An 18550-nucleotide genomic window follows, 5' to 3' on the forward strand; every position below is an offset into this window, starting at 1 on the left:
CGGGCCCAAGGACCGAGCCCTGGGGGACCCCACTGCCCACTTCTCTCCAGGTCGAAAAAGACCCGTCCACCACCACCCTCTGACTACGACCCCTCAGCCAATCTGCAATCCATCTGACTGTGTAGGCATCAGTGCCACAGTCACGTAGTTTTTTAATGAGAATGGGGTGGGAGACGGTGTCAAAGGGCTTGCTGAAGTCCAGAAAGACTACGTCCACAGTGACACCTGCATCCAAGGCTTTTGTGACCTGATTGTAGAAGGCAATCAGGTTGGTCTGACATGACCTGCCCCTAATGAAACCGTGCTGGTTGCCCTTGAACATCATCCCTGAAGCCGGCCCATCGCAGATGTGCTCCATGATGATCTTCTCAAAGAGTTTCCCCAGGATTGAAGTAAGACTAATGGGCCTATAGTTGCCCAGGTCCTCCCTCTTCCCTTTTTTTGATTGACAGGGGTCTTAGTACACCTACAGCCTGCCCATATTCAAATTTTTCGGTGGGCATGAAAACAACACAGAGTTTTGGGCAGGGATTTGAAGGAGAACAATAATGTGGTTTTGCAGATATTTGCACAGAGCTGTTCTCAGGAGCTTCCAGAAGGGGCGTGAAGGGGGAGCAGGATGAGGAAAGCACAAAAGTGTGCATGAAAATTTGGCAACACGGACCTATTAGAAGTGGAAGTCAACCTCTCATAATGAAGTAAAGATTGTAAGTGTGGAGGCTGTGAAAGGCATTGGCAGTGAAGACGATCTGCTCATGTTTGAGGAAGCCAGCACACAGTACAAAAATAGGGGTTACATGGTCTAAGCAATGAGTGAAGAAAATAATGTTTCTGGCAGCATTCAAAATGGATGTGACCGGGGCAAGATGGCATTTTCCAAGGCCAGAGAAAAGGATGCAGCAGTAATTGAGATGCAAATTAGTAAGTCTGAGCAAGAGCAATCTGGTCTATCCTGCTTTGCTTGTTTCTGCTTTAAGTGTTGCAAGATGCAAAAATACTCTCCCATAGACAGCGAGTTTGAAATTGTGTCTTCAACGTGGTGTTATGGGACAGTCATATACATCCATATATTTTTACCTCATAACACATTTTTTTCTCCGTGGTCATTGCTGACCATGACACCTCAATTTTACTAGCCTAAATGGGTCCTGTCTTTGTAGTATTTACACCTTTCCATTCATTTTTAACACATCACCCTTAGTAGTTTTTAAACTCATACTTATCCAAACTCAATGTAGTCTTCCAAATGCTATTTCATAAATCCATGCTTGATTCCTCTTAGTGACTGTTTTGCCAGTCTGATTTCCATCGAGTTTGTCCACAGCTCTCTGTTACTGAGAATCAGTTCCCAGAAAAGACCTGCGGTATTTCAGGCGTGATCTCACCAGTGTCAGATGAAGAAGAGCTAACAGCCTCCTACCATGATGCAAGCCCCTGGGTATGCAGGCCAAAGCCATGGCTCATTTTCACGCTGTATCGCATTGCAAGCTCTTAACTGATTTGCGCTCCCAGGCTGGTAGAGCCAGCGTGTGCTGTGGAGCATGCACTTCACCCTTAAAATGAGGGCCCTCTCCCATTGCCAAATGCACGGTTTTTGGGGCAATTGAGAGGTGAGGTTGATTAGTTCCAACAAAAGGCACAGCCCTCGCTGCTTAGCAGTAAGGATGCGTATTCAAGCCCAAAGGGTGAAGAAGTACGGGGAAATCAGAGCTCCTTGGACTTGCAAGTGAGGGGCTTAGTAAACTTCCTTCCCACCCCACTGAAAAAGAGCTGTGTACTTTTTAGCTATATATGTCATTGCCATACTCTGTTCAAATCCCCCTTTAAATTTCCTCCAAAAAAATTCAGTAATCTAATTTTGGCTTTGTAGATGCCCGACCAAAATGGCCCTTTCCACGGAAAACTTACAACGTGGTATCAAAAGTATTCTCCCTTCTTCTCCAAACCTATTACAGCAGAAATAGAAGCTGCGACATGGCTAAGGCTGCTTAAATGTTCCCGTTCCAGCCAGCTGCTCTCACTTGCTTGCAGATTTTTAAGACTTACAAACTTTCAGCTGAAAGTCTGTTAGTCTGACTTCTACCCTGAGGTGAATCTTTTTAATAGTCTGAGCCAAAAAAGATTTTTCTCATATTTTAGTGTAAGAAAATGGGGACAAAAATACACTGTCCTGATTATAAAAATAACCTTTATCATATTTCTTGCGTTGAAAATAACTTTGTTGTTAACTGATTGCGAAAATGGACTTGCTGTTTTGTCAAATTGGCACTCGTTACTTAAAATGTGGACACAGGGTTTCACAAATATCTGACCGCATTAGCATCAGGTGGTTCATTTGTCCCCAAAATGTATGTTTTTCCTCATTTGCTTCTTTAAAAAAAAAAAAAGGAAAAGATAGAAACTAATATATTTTAAAGGCCTGTTTGCCACCAGAATATTTTTTTTAAGTACATGTGTGCCTTTATGAAATCATATTCTGTTTAAAAAAAAAAAATCTGAAAAATATTATGACTTTATTTGAGGGTATAAACGATTGGGGTTTTCCAACCATCAGTTCTTGTTGAGTCAAAAGCAGAAATGAAATAATCCAAACTGGCCTGCTAGTGTAATAGCAATGTGTTGCTGTGCTGTGTGGCAAGACATGGGATTTAGCTTGACCTCAGCACTTCCACAGTGTGTGCTGCTGGAGACCGGTGTGGTGTGCCCTATCTCCTTGAGATGGGTAGATCCAGCACCGTTTCTCATGTAACCAGCTCCCAACGGGCATTCAACGAGCTGCTGCGAAGGTCCCTCCTCTTAATTCTGTGCTTTCTGCCCTCTACCCAAAAGCTTTCTGTAGCAGCTTGCGAAGAGAGTAGTAGAGACAGGATTGGCATTACCACTGTTGAATTCAATGCAAAAATAATTACTGTTTGGATGTCCTGGGTGGCCCTATTATACTGTGCACTTAAGACAATTTTATAATCTGCTTTCAAAGCTGAAAGAAGATTTTGATGTGATATCTATATACAGTGTTTTGTGATACATAACCACTGATTTAACATAATGTTTAGCCCAATTGCGAACATTTTGATCAGTTTAGCACACAAATTATGTTAAGGCAACTACCAGCTATAATTTAGTAAATTGGGAGACTATTCCTATAAAGAGGCACAAAAGATTGTAAAGATTGAATAAGTTCATTGTCTTAGCAACCACCCGGGGTAGAGAGACCTTTTCTCCCCCCACCCACCCCCCTTTTTAAAAATACTTTGTGGTTCACCAGTGCAGACACTGCATATCTTTGTATCCCCACGCAGTCACCATGTTAATAGTTGTTTGCGAGTTGTGGTCAGTTAATTTGAAAAAGCTGGCATGCTGGTATTATAGGTCCCAATAGATTATTCTTGCTTCAAATGTATTATTGTTGCCTCGGCCCAAACCCCCACTCATGACAGGGTTCATTATAGCTCTTTAATTTATAATACAGTTTGAAAGGATGAGCCTGAGACGATATAAAAGGAAGCACAAGTTCTTAAACTTTCCGAGCCACACATCATCCTGTTTCCATTTTGCACTAGTTCATTGTCTCTTGCTGCAAATGGATGTGCTGCTTCAATAAGGAGTTATTGTTAATTTGGATCCTAGCACTTGTTTCATTGTAAATATAATAAAACCTTCACTGACATTTGGAACTGGATGTATTCTTAGGCCACTGATTGCATGGGACTTACGTATTTTTCGGTTTTATTCTGTTAATAAATGGAAGGAGTTCATCTAAAATATTCAGTGGTTGGTGATACCACTGTAGGCCCAGCCCATTCTGGGTTCGCTAGGCCAGCAGAAGTCTGACAGCACCCTGGAAATGGAGTTGCTAGCCATTAGAAAGGAGAACTAGACATCAGGACTCATGAATTTTGCTTTCATACTCTGCCGCCCATTCAGTAGGTGACTCTGGACCTGTCCCAGGTTTATGCATCCATTAAGGCTTATAATACCAATATTAGTTGCAAAGACTAATAATAGGAGATTCTTTGAAGAGGGATGCAACTGATGAAATATATCACTTGTACCCAAGACCTTCATACCCCTATCCTGTGTTGGCATGGGGGTAAGGTGGCTTGACTGCTTGCATTGTGCTCTCTCCTTGTTGCTGTTGGAGAAGTGACCGTCACTGTTTTGCACAGTCTTATGACACCAGCTCTGCGCAGTCCCTGAACCCATGGATCCTACCTACTCCTACTAGTTCGGAGAGCTTTTGTAGGCAACAGATCTATTTCATCAGGTGTAAGGAAGGCGTTCCCTAGCATCTAATGAAATAGGTTGTTTCCCAGAAAGCTCATTCCTCTTTGACCCAGTTAGCCTCTGAGGTGTCACCCTGCCCTAGAATTTACCTAATCCTTCCTAATCTCCATGCTTGTCTCAGTAGTGTGAACTGGTTGGGAATTTTTCAGCAAAACACTTTTTTTTCAGAAAATACTGATCTGTCAAAGTGAACTTTTTTTTTTTTTTTAGCAGGTGCTTAACTACCAGTTTAGGCAATCTTTGGTCAAAACGAGAGAAAATGTATTTTACTCCTCTCTCCAAACAGTTGTTGCACATTCTTGGGGCTCCAGCATCAGATTCCTGATCCAAAAGACACTTACACAAAGTGGAACACTTCCAGCAAAGGAAGCGGGGGGTGGAAATAGGCATCATCTTATTTCTCTGTTGTGCTGCATGAATGCAGCATCAAGGCAGCATAAATGCAGAACAAGTAGATGTCCGTACCCTTTGTTGCACCACCTAAAAGTCAGTGGCACAACAAAAAGTGGTAATAGACTCTGCCACTTTGTTATGGTGGATGTCTGTTACCTTGTGGCACTTTCCCTGCTCATCCAGGCTCACGGGGCTGGCTGAGTGGGGAAAACGCTGCTTTTCCCACTGCTACAGACCCAGGGCAGGGGGAAAAGTGTTTACCCTCTCAGCCAGCCCCAGGGAGTTGGCTGGGTAGGGGAAATTCCCCCTTTCCCCACTGCTTGAGACTAATGGTGGGTCCAGTGCAGCAGGGGAAAGTGCTTCCACGTGGGGCTGGCTAGGTGGGAGAACAGCCGGTGTTTCCCGGCTGCCGCAGACCCACGTTGGTCAGACCCACATTGTTCCCTGCTGCTCCAGGCCTGCAGGTCTAGGGCATCGGGGAGCACCAGGTATTCCCTTGCCCCGTGAGCCCTGCAGCGCTGGCTGAGTGGGGAAACACTTTTCTCTCCTGCCCCAGACGTACAGCGCAGGCCTGGGACAGTGGGGAAGGAAGGGAGATCATGTTGCCCCTTGTCCCACACCATCATGGGTGGGGCAAAGGGCAATGTGCATTTTGCCCAGTGAAGCAAATCCATTTGGCAACGTCTGTTTCCAGCCTGAGAGACATCCAGATTACCCAAGCCCATGGTGCACAGGGTACTCACCTGGGATGTGGGAGACTGAGGTTTGAGAACAAGGACTTGAATCTTGGCCTGACAAACCAGAGGGTTGTGCACTAGTCACTGGGATGTTGGCTTTTCTGGGAGAGGTAGGAATACTCTTTCCCTGTCTGTCACTTTAAATGCTCTTGTTTGCCTTCCGATGTCAAATTGGGAATATTTCAGAAACCTGTGTGGGCCAGGATACCAATTTCCTGCCCAGCTGTAAAGCTGAGTTTAAGAAAATGATCTAATGCACCTTTTTTTTCCCCACCCAGATGTCATCAGTTGCTTCAAAGCCAGCACTTGCCTCCTGTCTTAGATATAGCATTATAAAGAAACAGAATTAATTACCATAGGGTTTCAATGGCAGTGGCGGGGTGGGGTACCTTCCATACTTACCATTCATACTTCCAAACGACCAGGTTTAAATTCCATCCTAGGTAAAATAATATATCATTTCCCCAGGCCAGTGACAAAAGCCAGTAATGAAGAGTTCCAGTAAATCACAGATTGCTTCTGTAAAGAGTTGAGAATGAGAGATGTGATGAGTTATAGCAGTCATTAACATTTGCTGAATGCTGTACTTAGTATTAGTGGTTCGTATACGTCTCATTCAAACATTTCACGGAGAAAGAGTGGTATAAATAGGGTAACACTAAACAGATGGTCCTGTATGCAGAGTTTCTAAAGCTTTTTGTGTACTTCATGTCAAAGATAACAAATCATACAGGTCAACAGCTAGTGTCAGCTAGTGAGAAATGATTGTACATTTTAAAAAGTAAAGCTCTTGAGGTGCTCGTCATGTTGGGGTCACGTGGAAAGGAAGATGCTTCCATCCAAGTGCAGAGAGTTGGAGAAGGAATGTAGAGAGACAGGGTTGTTTAAAGTCTAAAAAAGTGGATTATCTTCGACACATTTACATTCAAGACCATCCCCCCCCATGCTCTCCATTGAATCACTCCTATTTTGTCAGACATTCCCTTTAGTTTTATAGGATAAAACGAAAATCTCCAAAGGACTCATTAGGACTAGAGCTATCTTGATGCCTGGGGGAAAATTAAGGATGTACAAATTATTTGTTCAGTTCTTTGAAGTAATATTTTTTTTCAGGGACAAATATACAAAATGTGCTGCTTTTTCTTCAATATGTTGCTTTCAAGAAGAGCTGTCCTTTTGTTTGGAAGTTTCGAGATTCATAAGCTCACTGTTAATATCTGTGAATACCTATATGATACATGGTTATTTTTAAGGCATCCAGCCCTCTAGTATCTGAACGCTCTTGGGTAAGTCATTAATCCCAGTGAAATATTTTGGTGTAAAATTTCATCCTAATTATTAAGTCAGAGTCTCTTTTGTAAATGAGAGCGCTCAAGAGATTGGTAATGGGTTACAGAGCCTTTCACTTGCAGATCATAGCCAGAGTAGTAACAGCAGAAAGTCATTATAAACCTACGGCCATTTTTCAGCCAGAAATAAGGGCTGAGTTCCTAGCAGAAAAGCTAAGAATATCCCATAGGTCAGAATGGGTATGGATGGGGTTTGAATGGTGTCCCCACTCCTGGAAGTGACCCCTCCAGCTCATGGTCATGAACATTCATGGGACAACTTCTTAACTTGCAGCTGCTAATGTGCTGTGGACACAGGAAACACCAACTTTCAGGTCTGCCATCCAGGAAACTTTCCTCAGCGCACTGTTTGCTTGAGGAGACAAAAGGACACAGTCTCAAGGGTATACTGAAAGGGCTCTGGCTTTCCTGCAAATAGAAAGTCACGTTAGCATTTAGAGCTCATGTTTTTCTTTTGTGAGCCCGTTCTCTTCTTTGCAACTCAGCTGGTGTATCTTAATATGGACCCGGTTGCTGTGAAAATGGATGCTGCCTTCAAAAATACAATCTTACCTTGCAGCTAGCTGCTGGGTGAACGTCAGCATCAGGCAGAGCATCCTATGTATGCAGCAGTGGCTTTCAATTTGGTTGCGTGGCTAAAACCTCAACAGTGAAAATGGCTTTAGAAGAGTCATTTTCTCTTGTCCAAGTCTGTATGAAGAATAAAAATCATGAGATGATAATTCATAGATTGTAAGGCCGGAAGGGACATTGGAAAATCATCAGGTCCAACCCCCTGCACCAAGCAGGAAAGACAACTGGGGTCAAGTGACCCCAGCGAGGTGACCGTCCAGTCTCCTCTTGAACGTTGCCAGGGTAGGCGATTGCACCACCTCTGGAGGGAGCTTATTCCACAGTCTGGACACCCTAGTTGGTAAGTGGTTATTTTTCCTAATGTTGAGCCTGAAACAGTCTCCCAGGAGTTTGTGACCATTACTCCTAGTTTTCCCCAAGGGTAGTTGCCAAGGATCTTATGAAAAGAAACGTTTCAGATCCTCTGCCAGGTAAGCAGGCCTGCTTTAGGTCTAATTTTTTTTTTTTAAGACACTTTATAAGATCTGGAGTGGAGTGGGAATGGTAGAGAAAACCATGTCAACCATAAGTCACTTGTTCTTACTTACTAGAAGAAGAAATGTCACCTGTGACACGCATGCAAAGAAGGCAACTTCAGTTTTGTTTTGCATCGCCTCTTCCATACGTACTGCATCCCAAAGAATTGCTCAGAATTACAGACCACAACGTAATTTTTTTTTTTAAAGAAAAGTAAAAAGCCATCTAGGGGCATAGTCCAGGAAGTAAAGAAAAGTTTTCTGCTTCAACTGACAGTGGGGAAGAACACAGATGTCACTTTGAATGATGAACTAACGTGCAAGAAAAAAAAGAGGCTCTGATACAGCTGCGACTCCAGAACCCTCCCCGGATTCACTCTGCAGCGGCTTCTCTGGGAATTGGCCCGTGGAAGGCAATGCGCCGCTCCAGAGCTCTGCATGTATCCCTGACTTTTAAATCAACATTATCTCCACATCAGGGTCCTGTTTTTGTTCTGCACTGCCCTAAATTGTGTCAGGGACCACATTATTCTGTAGGACCCAGATGGCCAGCAAAAAGCAAGAAATTCTGTTGTAGATTCCCCTATGATACAGTGGACCCAGGCTTTCTCTATGGCTGACATCTGTCTTTGGATTTCTGTTCTATAGAAATTTCTGTTGGGCTGAGATATAGGACCTTCTTCTCTCTGCTTACATTTTCCATTACCTTCCTACCACATTATCAGAAGAAGAAAAAAAACAGAAAATAAAGCAGGGTAGGCAGATATTTTTATGCAGACACACTCCTGTTGACATGGCATTTAAGAAAGGGGAGGAATGGAGAAGATGAGATTCCTATGGAATAAATTTGTACCTTGCTTTACATTTTCTTACCAGATACCATGATAAGAGATGTGGAATAGCAGGCGGGTCGATGGATACACCTGTTATGTATGTCACAGTGGACGGCGTGTTAAATGTTGTGTTGTCACTCACTTGAGATGACCAAACACAGCAGGTCTGTGATTTATCATTATGTACTCATTTGAGTGACAAAAACATGCCTAATTCAAATAGCAAAGGAAAGTATTAAACCGCTTCGCAGGGGTGCTGTAGTTTCAATATGCAAGCAGAGAGGTGACATGATGGCCTGTCAAGCAAGAAACCTTACAAACATTTCGGCCTCTTTGAATCTGTTACAGAAAAAAGAAGCAACACTTAACTGTTTTAAGATGCACAGGGATTTTCAGAAGCACTGCTTGAAAGGGAGTACAAAAAGGAAAACAGCTTTCTCCTGGGCTTGTTTCCGTTTGCGCAAGTTATTCGTGTTGTAATTTAGTCACACATGTATTCTAATATCCAGAGAAAAGAATAGTTTCCGCTCAGTTCTGTTTATTAGGGAAAAAAAAAATCTCTTGCATGCATACATGTGCATATACACATAGGTACTTGTGGCTGTGTTGTGTACATAATGCTGTTTACTGCTGTATACAGTAGCTATAGCTCTCTTCCGTCATTATATCATAATGCTCCCTTGAAATATATAAAAAAAAAAGGAAGAGACCCCATGTTTTGATTGTCACATTTACCTTGCGTTATATTTAGATTGTAGCTGAAGAAGTCACTAAAGCGGGTACCTGAAAGTGATTTAGTATGAGAGCTGACACAAAGCCAGCGGGTCTATATTATCACTTCCTGTTAACTGACTAATACATTGAGCTGTTTTGACATGTGACCTGTTGATGTTGGCAGCTCATCTCTTCTCAGCCTATTATAACGCCAGCTTCTCCCTAATTATCACAGCCTGCACCTTCCATGCACACACCCGCAGAATACACACACGTACAAACACACACATGCGTGCACACATTCCATTCCGCCTCTCCTAGGCTCGTTGCCATTATTTGCAGCTGCCTCTAAGTATTTCCTCCTGATGAGAGATCCCATATGTCTGTGAGAGGTCTAGGTGACCAGGTTTTGAAGTTCACTGCTCCAGCTGGAAAGCTTCTGTGAGATATTGCATCACCGTGCAACAAGACTGCTCCAGCCAAAGGACAGTCTCGCCATTGTACATGAAGGAAAAACGCGTCCATATAAAAAACAAAAAATCATAGCAGACTCAAAATAAAGTTAGGATTTGATTTAGGAAAAAAACTGAAATAAAATGCAGGCTGTAATTGTTATAAAATGGTTATGAGGTATGTCAGCTAAGGTGGTGTCAGAGGACAACGCATATTATTAATATTTTCCAATCGTTTGCTTGTTTGTTAACTTTTTGTGAGTTGTGTGCATGTAAGCCACAGCACAGATGGCTCTGTGCAGATTTAGACGGTGTTCCAGTCCCTGCCCGGAGAAGAGTCCAGTTGCTCTCAACTTTGTCTCCAAAGTGAGAAACCAGGGAGCGTCAATTAAATGCAGTTCAGTTACCAGCAGAAATACCAGCCACATTTTGGGGGTTTTCCAACGTGACATTTCAGTGGATATTGTTTTTAGTCCCGATCCCACAGGTCCCTTTCAACCTTGCATAATATTGGATGACTGTTTCCCCCCTTAATGCCATACACAGTATGAAGCATGTGTTTTTCAGAAGCAAAAGCCTTAATGATCTGGTTTGCCATATATCAGCATAGCATGTTTAATTCACAGCCTCTGTTGTTATAGATGCTGATCCCTCCTACCTCTGAGGCACAGTTACTTAACATTTGCACCTTTAGATTAAACTCAAAACTTGCAGGTTGGCCCAGAAGTGGTAAGAATTATCAGCTGGGATTTACTGAAAAACAATTCTTCTCATCCATTAGCCAATGATACAGCATTATGTTGCTCGTGGTTTAAGAGAGGCTGCCTTACAGAAGATGCCCTACTGCACCGCAGACTAATTTCCTGCACAGTACAGCATTACCATCTACACGTGTGGCAATTAGGGCGTAGTAGACTAATTTACTAATAGTCCCATCAGATGCAAGTGGTATGTGGCAGCACAGTAAATTACTGTGCTTAAATGCACGTGTAGATGGTAACATTGACTGTGTCTAGATGAGTGCAGCCATGTGGTATGTGGCGCCGCAGGCACCTCTGTGGCACCACATACTGCATTTTTAGTGGTTCTCCACGCTGCAAGGGAGCAGCATGAAAGAGTTTTTTTGACCTCTGGGTATCTAGGGGTCAAAAAAAAAAACACAGGAAAAGGAAAGCAGAATGGCGCACATGGTGGCAGCGTGCGCCACCCAAAGCTGAAGCCTGGCCAACCAGAGCTGCACACTGCTGCCCACCAGGCTCCGCGCAGCCAGCTTCCCCTACCCCACCTGGGGTAACTTGCATTGCGCCAGAGGGCGCGTGGCACAGGCATTCCCTGGGGACAACTAGCAGCAGCACTGGTTGTCCCTGGGGAACCGAACATCCATGCATGTCTGGACGTGGCCATTGGGATTACTTTGCTCCGGCTCAATTTGAGACAGAGAATATTCAGTTGCATTAATTGCACGTGTAGCCATGCCTGCCCTGAAGCCCAGTTGTATCACTCATTTCAGTGGAAGTTTTGCATGGGTAGCAGGTAACCATTAGTCAGCTATACTATCTCACAGGCAGATGGTGAAAAAATGCCTTCCACACTGGAGGTTGAACACTGAAACTATTTTGCTATCTGTCATGAAGGTACCTACAGCAGCGTAAACCTCTGGTGGAGATGTGCTCCTCCAGTGAAACAAAAACCTGCACCAATTCATCAGTCAAGGCTAAGGGAAAGCAATGTGGATTGTAGTTAATGCTGGAGGAAGAGAGACCTAAATTGGCCGTAAGCTGTGTTTCGCCTGCTCCCAAGTAGAAATCATTCTATTTTGCTGGTGTAGCATGAACTCCAATCAAATGCAGAAAGTTAGAGAGGTAAACATGCCATTTACTTTTGATTGTGTGCATTAAAGAACTCCAGGTTTTTGCTGGTAAATTATGTCATTCCTCATTCCACGCTGCGTATAGAATGACTGTTTGTGTCGGATACAGGACTTCTTTTTTCCGTCCTGGAAAAGTAAACCTAATCCAAAATAAGTGTGTCTTCTGATATTGAGAAGCCTTATGCCTTCCATCACAGCGCATCAGGTGACAATACAAGACATCAAACGATACAGTGATACTTAAAGTGACAGTAAATAAAACATCAATTAAATGAACACTTTTGGGGATAAATTTCTCCTGACTAATTTTGAATGATAAAAACTTAGACTTAATCTCTGGTGCATTTTTATCAGCTAAATTTCCTCATTTGTATTATTACAGTTAATACATTGTATTTATTCTTATTTTATTTATTTTTAAAATTGTATTTGTTCAATTAGAAGCCAGATTTCAGCCTTTATCTTTGTAGGTAGCTGATCCAAGACAGTTTTATGTAAATAGCTTAATTAATTGGTACCCTTCAGTTGAAACAGCAACTTACAAAGGGAGTAATCCTTTTCGAGTGGCATAAGCTGTTTAGAAAAAGGCAAAAAAAACAATGACTGGCTTAGGCACCTTGTCACACAATTAGAAGTTATTTGACAGAAGTAACTGTAATAAAGCAGAAGGCCCCTGCCCAAATTGTATTTTTCAGTGTAATTAAAATAGCATCAACTTTAAGTGCAGTTACTATATCGTCTTCAAATCTATTTTATTTTGAGACTTAATTATGTAAAATTACAAAACTTCCTGATAAATGGTGCAACATGTTGATGGCAGCAATGTGGCCTACTTATCAAGAATGCCACATTTCTGGAACAATTAGCTGTTAACACTTTCATGTTGCCAGCTCCTTTTGAGGCTGCCTAGCGCGTTAAAGCTATTGCAGAGTGTTGCAGCAGGACGCGCCACGCAAAGCCCTTTCTCCATGACTATTGATGATGCCCCTCTTCCTGACCACTCAACAGAGAGGAAGTGGAGGTGAAACTGGGATTCGTCATCCTTTTTATGTCCACCAGTCTATCTGTGGCTCCCTTCATGGTAAATCTTGGGCATTTTAGTTCCCATGCTACCTTCTTATTGTTGGGTTGGTTTATGGTTGGATGGTTGAGTGTTGAGAATCTGATGGTGGTCAGGTTTTCCTTCACTTTCTTAGCCCTCCCTTTGGGACTCTGGTGCTCCCCATGGTGAAAAGAGCTTACGGAAGCTGCAAAGAGATGTGCGACTCTGAGCTATAAGTCTCCCCTTCCTTAAGAGGTCGCAAATCTCATTGCCATCATGACAAAGTGTCAGGTTCTCTCTTTGCATTAGCTTTTTCACAAGATAATGATAAACACCAATATATGATCATTTTAAAAATCATAGTGGTTCCTATACACTGATGGACATGAGGGGTCTGCCCCCACTTAGGCTACCTGTTTGGTTTTTTTCTGCCACATTTGTTTCTATATTATAAGGTGATGAACACAGAGAGAAGGGGTTGAATAAATAGCAGCATGGTAACTTTCAACAGAAATCCTACAATATTACCCTCGTTATTATCCCCTTTTATTTGGGTGGAATTAGTTTGGTCGTTTGGTTGGGGGGCTGGGGAGGGAGTGGTTTCTTTTTCTGTTTTGGAGGGAGGGTTTTAAGTGTGGAAGGATGTAATTAATGTATGGCTGTTGTCAAATCTAGTTCAGACTGAAGAGCAAGAAAGTGCAAATAGGCTCAATCATTTGTTTTCATTGGAAGGGAGTGGGAGAATACCTGCCCCGTTGTTTTTCTTTGCCGGGAATGACAGAGGTCATGATAGAGCCAGAAGGATGCAAAAAATGGGCTGGAAGAATTAGAGAGAAATTTATTTGTAATAGATCATTGGATCTGCTTGGCACTGCTGTTTAGAGGAGACTCAAGAATGAAGTAGCTATTTTGGGGTTTTTTTGTCATGCACGCTTCATGATAGTAGCTGAACACCTTACAAGTTTCAGAGTTAAAATAATGTAACTGAATCTCTTCTTACTCCCCAGACAGGCCATCTCTACTTTATTATTACTTGAAGATAGCAAGGTTTCATTGTCATTCTGATGTCTTGCAGAAGTGAATTTTATTCTTGATCTAGCTTCTGAGATAGTTCTGCCTCATAAGCTCATGTACCCGAGTCTTGTGGCTGACCGATTCCATCGAAGTGAGACCCTCCAGGAAATGATGCTTGTGGGTAGCTTTGGTCCATCCAGGAGGGGGTTTTGAACATGAGGACAAAGACCTTGACTTGGGCTCTATTCAGCAGGGAACCAGCGCTGAAAGCAGAACACCATGGTGGTGTGCTCACAAAAATTTGCATTGCTAAAAAGATAGGCTGCTGTGTTCTGTACCAACTGCAGCTTTTTCAGCATTGGCAGCTCCATCCCTAGTGAGTTGCAATAATCAAGCCTAGAGGTCATGAATGTGTGAATCACCATGGCCAATACCTGAGCTAATAACAAAAGTCTAGAATGTATTATTTTTTTCACAAGCTATTATACTGGAGGGTGATCAACATTGTTTCCATCTTTTTAAAGAGGTGATAAGGGTGATTCCGGGAATTATGGACCTGGGAGGCACATCAGTATAAAGAAAAGAGTTGAGAGAATGATTAAAGATGATATAAAGCCCCTAGATGAGGATAATATGATGGGGACAAATCAACGCAGTTTCTATAGCCTGTCAGAATTCTTTGAAATAGTTAACAAATAATGGATAAAGGAGAACCGGTGGATATAATTTATTTAAACTTTCAAAAGGGTTTGGATAAAGTCTTTTAAAGGAGGCAATTAAGGATTCTTGCTAACAATGGGGTAGGATGTAAAGTCTTGTCATGGATTTAGAACTGATTTAAAGACAGAAAGTTAAAAGTAAGATTAAATAGCCATTTCTTACTGTCAGAAGGAGAAGATAATGGGGTGTTCTGAACCAGAGGGAGGACTGGTAGGCTTCATTTTTTTTAAAATAGCATTTATATTAAATTGCTATTGTGCATAGAATATAATTAGATGGTATTCCCTACAGCATACATATACAGATGAGCATTAAAATCTTATGGCTTCAAGAGTGTTCCCCTGCTGTCATTGTCATTGCACGTGGTTAAATAAAGGGAAACTAAAATAAAAATTAAAATGTCTTCCAAAGAAAAGCATCGCCTGCTCGTGTCAGACAAACACAAACTGTACCTTTCCTGAGCTAACCAGCCATTGCCCGAGATAGGAATCAAAGTTCACTCCATAATGACCAAGTTCTTCTCAGGTACAGAAGGATTTGTGAATAAATACACAATCTGGCTCATTAAGGCTCCAGTTCTGCTCTGCCGGGGTCCCCAGCTGACTTCATTTCTATTCCATTAAAGTGAAGCCCTGAACATGCCTCACTTGTGTGGGCTCCTCTTAAGACCTGGTTGAGTTCTAGATCAAGACACTTCATAACCAGGCAATGTAATAGCTGATGAAAGTCCAAACAGGCAGGGCTAAGGTAATGCATATAGATTTTTTTAAAAAAGACAGTCTGCTAGAGTACTATGAGACCTGAATTTGTTGTACTATCTTGGGGAAATAACCAGTGTCATCAATGAAGATATTTTAGCATGCGGCAAATAAGAAGTTGGCATAAATTAGAGAATGATAAGTAAAGTATTTAATAAAGCTACTTTATAAATGAAAAGTTCATCCCTGCCTTGAATGTCCTGTTGTGCTTGTTCTAACAGGGGTCCCACCCACCGTGTTGAGCGGAAGTAGCAAGCATGTAGAGAACAATTGGAAGTTTTTCAAAAGAGAATTCAAGAGAAAGACAAAGTAAAGACTGTGACTGCCTGGTGTCGAGCAGCAAAGAGAAAGGAGACATGTAGCAGAAGTTTTTATAAAGGCCAATCGGGGCGTCACTCTGATTTTTTACACATTGGCAGAATAAGAGATTATATGGTAAAATTTAGAAGTAACAAACTATTTTTGTTGCATTGTGTAGTCAAGATTCAGAGCTCCTGACAATATAGAGACAATTACTTTACCAACATTGGAAATCAGCATTTTATAATAATAGCATCTCCTTTTAATAAATTGTCACTAGTGTCAATCAAATATCTTTCTCCGTATCTAAGATCTGTAGGATATAATTGCATGGGTATCACATAGGCTTCATCTCCCTCCTATGAAACTTTCCATCTTGGTACTCTTTGGGGGTAAGGGCATCATGACGGAGCAACCATTTGTTAACTCTAGCATGGTGTTCTTCCAGCTGTATTTATTGTTGCTCACATTATGTCGAAAAGTGAGGATGGGCCAGTAGCTAAGGTACTAACCTTGGGACTCTGAGAACCCTGAAAAGAGAGACTTGTCCTCTTCTGCTCCAGCCTTGCCTGTGTGACCTTGGGCTTGTCATTTAAGCTGAGATCCTCCAGAGTATTTTGTTCCAACTCCTATTTTAATTCATGAGTCAAACAATCAAATAAATACCTTAAACCATCAGACCCCATCTGTAAGTGGAGGATAACAGACTTCCTTGCCTTGTAGCACTGCTACTCAGTAGGCTTTGTGAATGCTCAAATATGCTGTAAACTAGACTCCTCCATGCACCTAAAGCAGAACCTTGTTCCTACTTTAAAATGAATGCAGATGCCTTTAGAAATGGGAGGAAGGATCTACCAAGAAAAGTAAGAGACCAATTTTGTTTCACATTTGTAGAAGCACGTAAGAATGAATCACATGTCTGTGTAATGGTTATTAGGAAAAGGCCAGCTCAGTGGTGGTCCTAAGATGCAAAAGTCACCACATCTCAAGAGTTGCCCCTTACTTTTCAGTATGAAGGCTGTAGCAAAAAATCTAACCTCCCATAAAATCAAATGAGTCAGCACATTCCCCAAAGTGCATGTAATATAGCAATAAGTGGTTGAAAGTTTACTTTTGTGTAGATTGGAAATGTACAGAATAGGGAGACATCAGTAAAAAAAAGATGTCCTTGATTTATCTGTCTGAGCCCAGTCCCTAAAGCGTTTCTTCCCATAGAGTTTGTTTGTTCTTACAAACAGAAAGCTGGTAGATGTGTCTCATTTTTCATATATGTTGCAGAGTTTTGCTTTGTTCGGTGTCAAAGCAACTGATAGAAATAAATGAACCTACCTGTAAATATTCTGATTCCAATTTGGGAGAAGAGAAAACTGAGTCATACCAGTGACTTGCAGCCACAGAGTATGAACCCAGATTAGAAACAGGAACTAAAACATGCTTCTCAAATATCAGATTAAATTCTGGAAATTAGAGGCCCTTGCTCTTTAACCAATATTGAGGGCCAGTAGCTGCGGGGAGGAAGAGGGGTCAGGGAATAGGTCTCTCTCTAAAAGGAATCTCCTGGCACAAAAGACTGCTGTTGACAACCACTTTTTAAGTCTCTTAGAAGAACTCACATAATACTATATGATCATGTAACAGAGTTAGCTAAGGTCTGCCTGGTACTGCATAGCTCCAAATCAGATTAATCATATGAGCCATTCTCTCCCCAAATTTTTGCACCTTGAATTTAGTAATCAAAGGCAGCTGACACCACGAGGAAGAAAAGTGAATGCCATGGACCATATTTAAGTACAGTAGCAGTGACTGATATTTTGATGGTTAATTTCTTTGATTTTTCCGTTGAATTTAAATTTGTCTATCGTGGTTTACCAGTTTCAATTAGTACACAAAACAAACTTTGCTTATTTTTTGATTTTATGCTCCTCATTATAAATTGCTATAGTTTTGTGTGTTCTTGCCAAAAAAAATCTTCTTTTGACAAATTGCACAGGAGGTATTTTGAGATTATGTGATTGAATTGATTGAGTTTTGGCCAAATTCTGTACACTTTTATCACTGAAGACTAAAATACAGCTACTTGTTACACTAAAATATATAGAATTTCCTATGGCCCTGAAAATTTGTGTCACATTTTAAAACAACCAATTTGAGTACAATTTGAGTTAAGTGGCAAGTAAACAATGCAAATGAAACTGTTTTGTTAGCTAGAAAGTAATTGAAAATCTGCAACTAATTATAAATTGGCAAATGCAAGTCTTTGAGAAGCTGAAAGGAACGTTTTGCTGATACGTTGTTTAGCTATATTTAAAACTAGCTTGCCCTACACAGTCCAGACAACAGTTAGACTTCACTGAATATCATAACTTCTAAAAACATAATGAGCATTTAATTTCCACTTTGGGTTTCATAAGAAAAAATGTGTATTTTCAAAAAATCAAAGATTCAAGTATTTGTACTCAAAACATCAAGCCTTCTCGAGATAAGTCATCTTTTCATTTTATCTGTAAGTAATGCTGGGCCCAAGCTTCAACATTTGGATCCAGCTTTCCCCAATATTTAGGAGCATTCAGATATGGCGTTGTGATTGACATGTTCATTGAGCTTTTCTGCTGAGAAACTCAAAACACTTTACATGCAGTATTCTACTTGTCTCATTTTCTAAACTAGGGAAATATCATAAAGAAAAAAATCTGGGTTGGTTTGGGATGCAAATTTTTGAGCTAGATTGAGAAGTGTCCATTGTTAAGCTCCACATTGGTGTGCATCATCCATCAATCTGCATGTCTATAGTTACCGCGTACATCTGAATATGCAGAATGCGCCCCATAACTCTTCAGTTCATGTCATGTTCTACTGAACATCAAGGTTTATTGTTGAAGAATTGTTAGACATTAGGCCCAAGTAAATACATGAAGAAAATATAAAAGAAGTAAATATTCTCCAGGATGAGTATTTAGTACATCTTGGTTTAACAGATGTTGAAGTTCACTCACCAT

At 41.4% G+C, this 18550-nt stretch overlaps 1 protein-coding gene across 5 annotated transcripts in view; it reads left to right on the forward strand.

Moving 5' to 3' along the window:
• Positions 1-18550, forward strand: part of VTI1A (vesicle transport through interaction with t-SNAREs 1A) — a 502745-nt gene that overhangs the window by 412935 nt on the left and 71260 nt on the right. The window contains exon 9 of one of the 5 annotated variants that reach the window (XM_019502807.1): positions 15476-15765. The exons of the other annotated variants lie outside the window; for them this stretch is intronic. Within the exon in view, the coding sequence (XP_019358352.1) occupies positions 15476-15506 (31 nt within the window). The 3' untranslated portion in view covers positions 15507-15765. Of the gene's footprint in view, positions 1-15475; positions 15766-18550 lie in introns of those variants that run through there. 5 annotated transcript variants of the gene reach the window in all.

Source organism: Gavialis gangeticus, unplaced genomic scaffold (assembly GCF_001723915.1).
Source record: "Gavialis gangeticus isolate Ggan-Ray unplaced genomic scaffold, GavGan_comp1, whole genome shotgun sequence".
NCBI classification, from domain to species: Eukaryota; Metazoa; Chordata; order Crocodylia; family Gavialidae; genus Gavialis; species Gavialis gangeticus.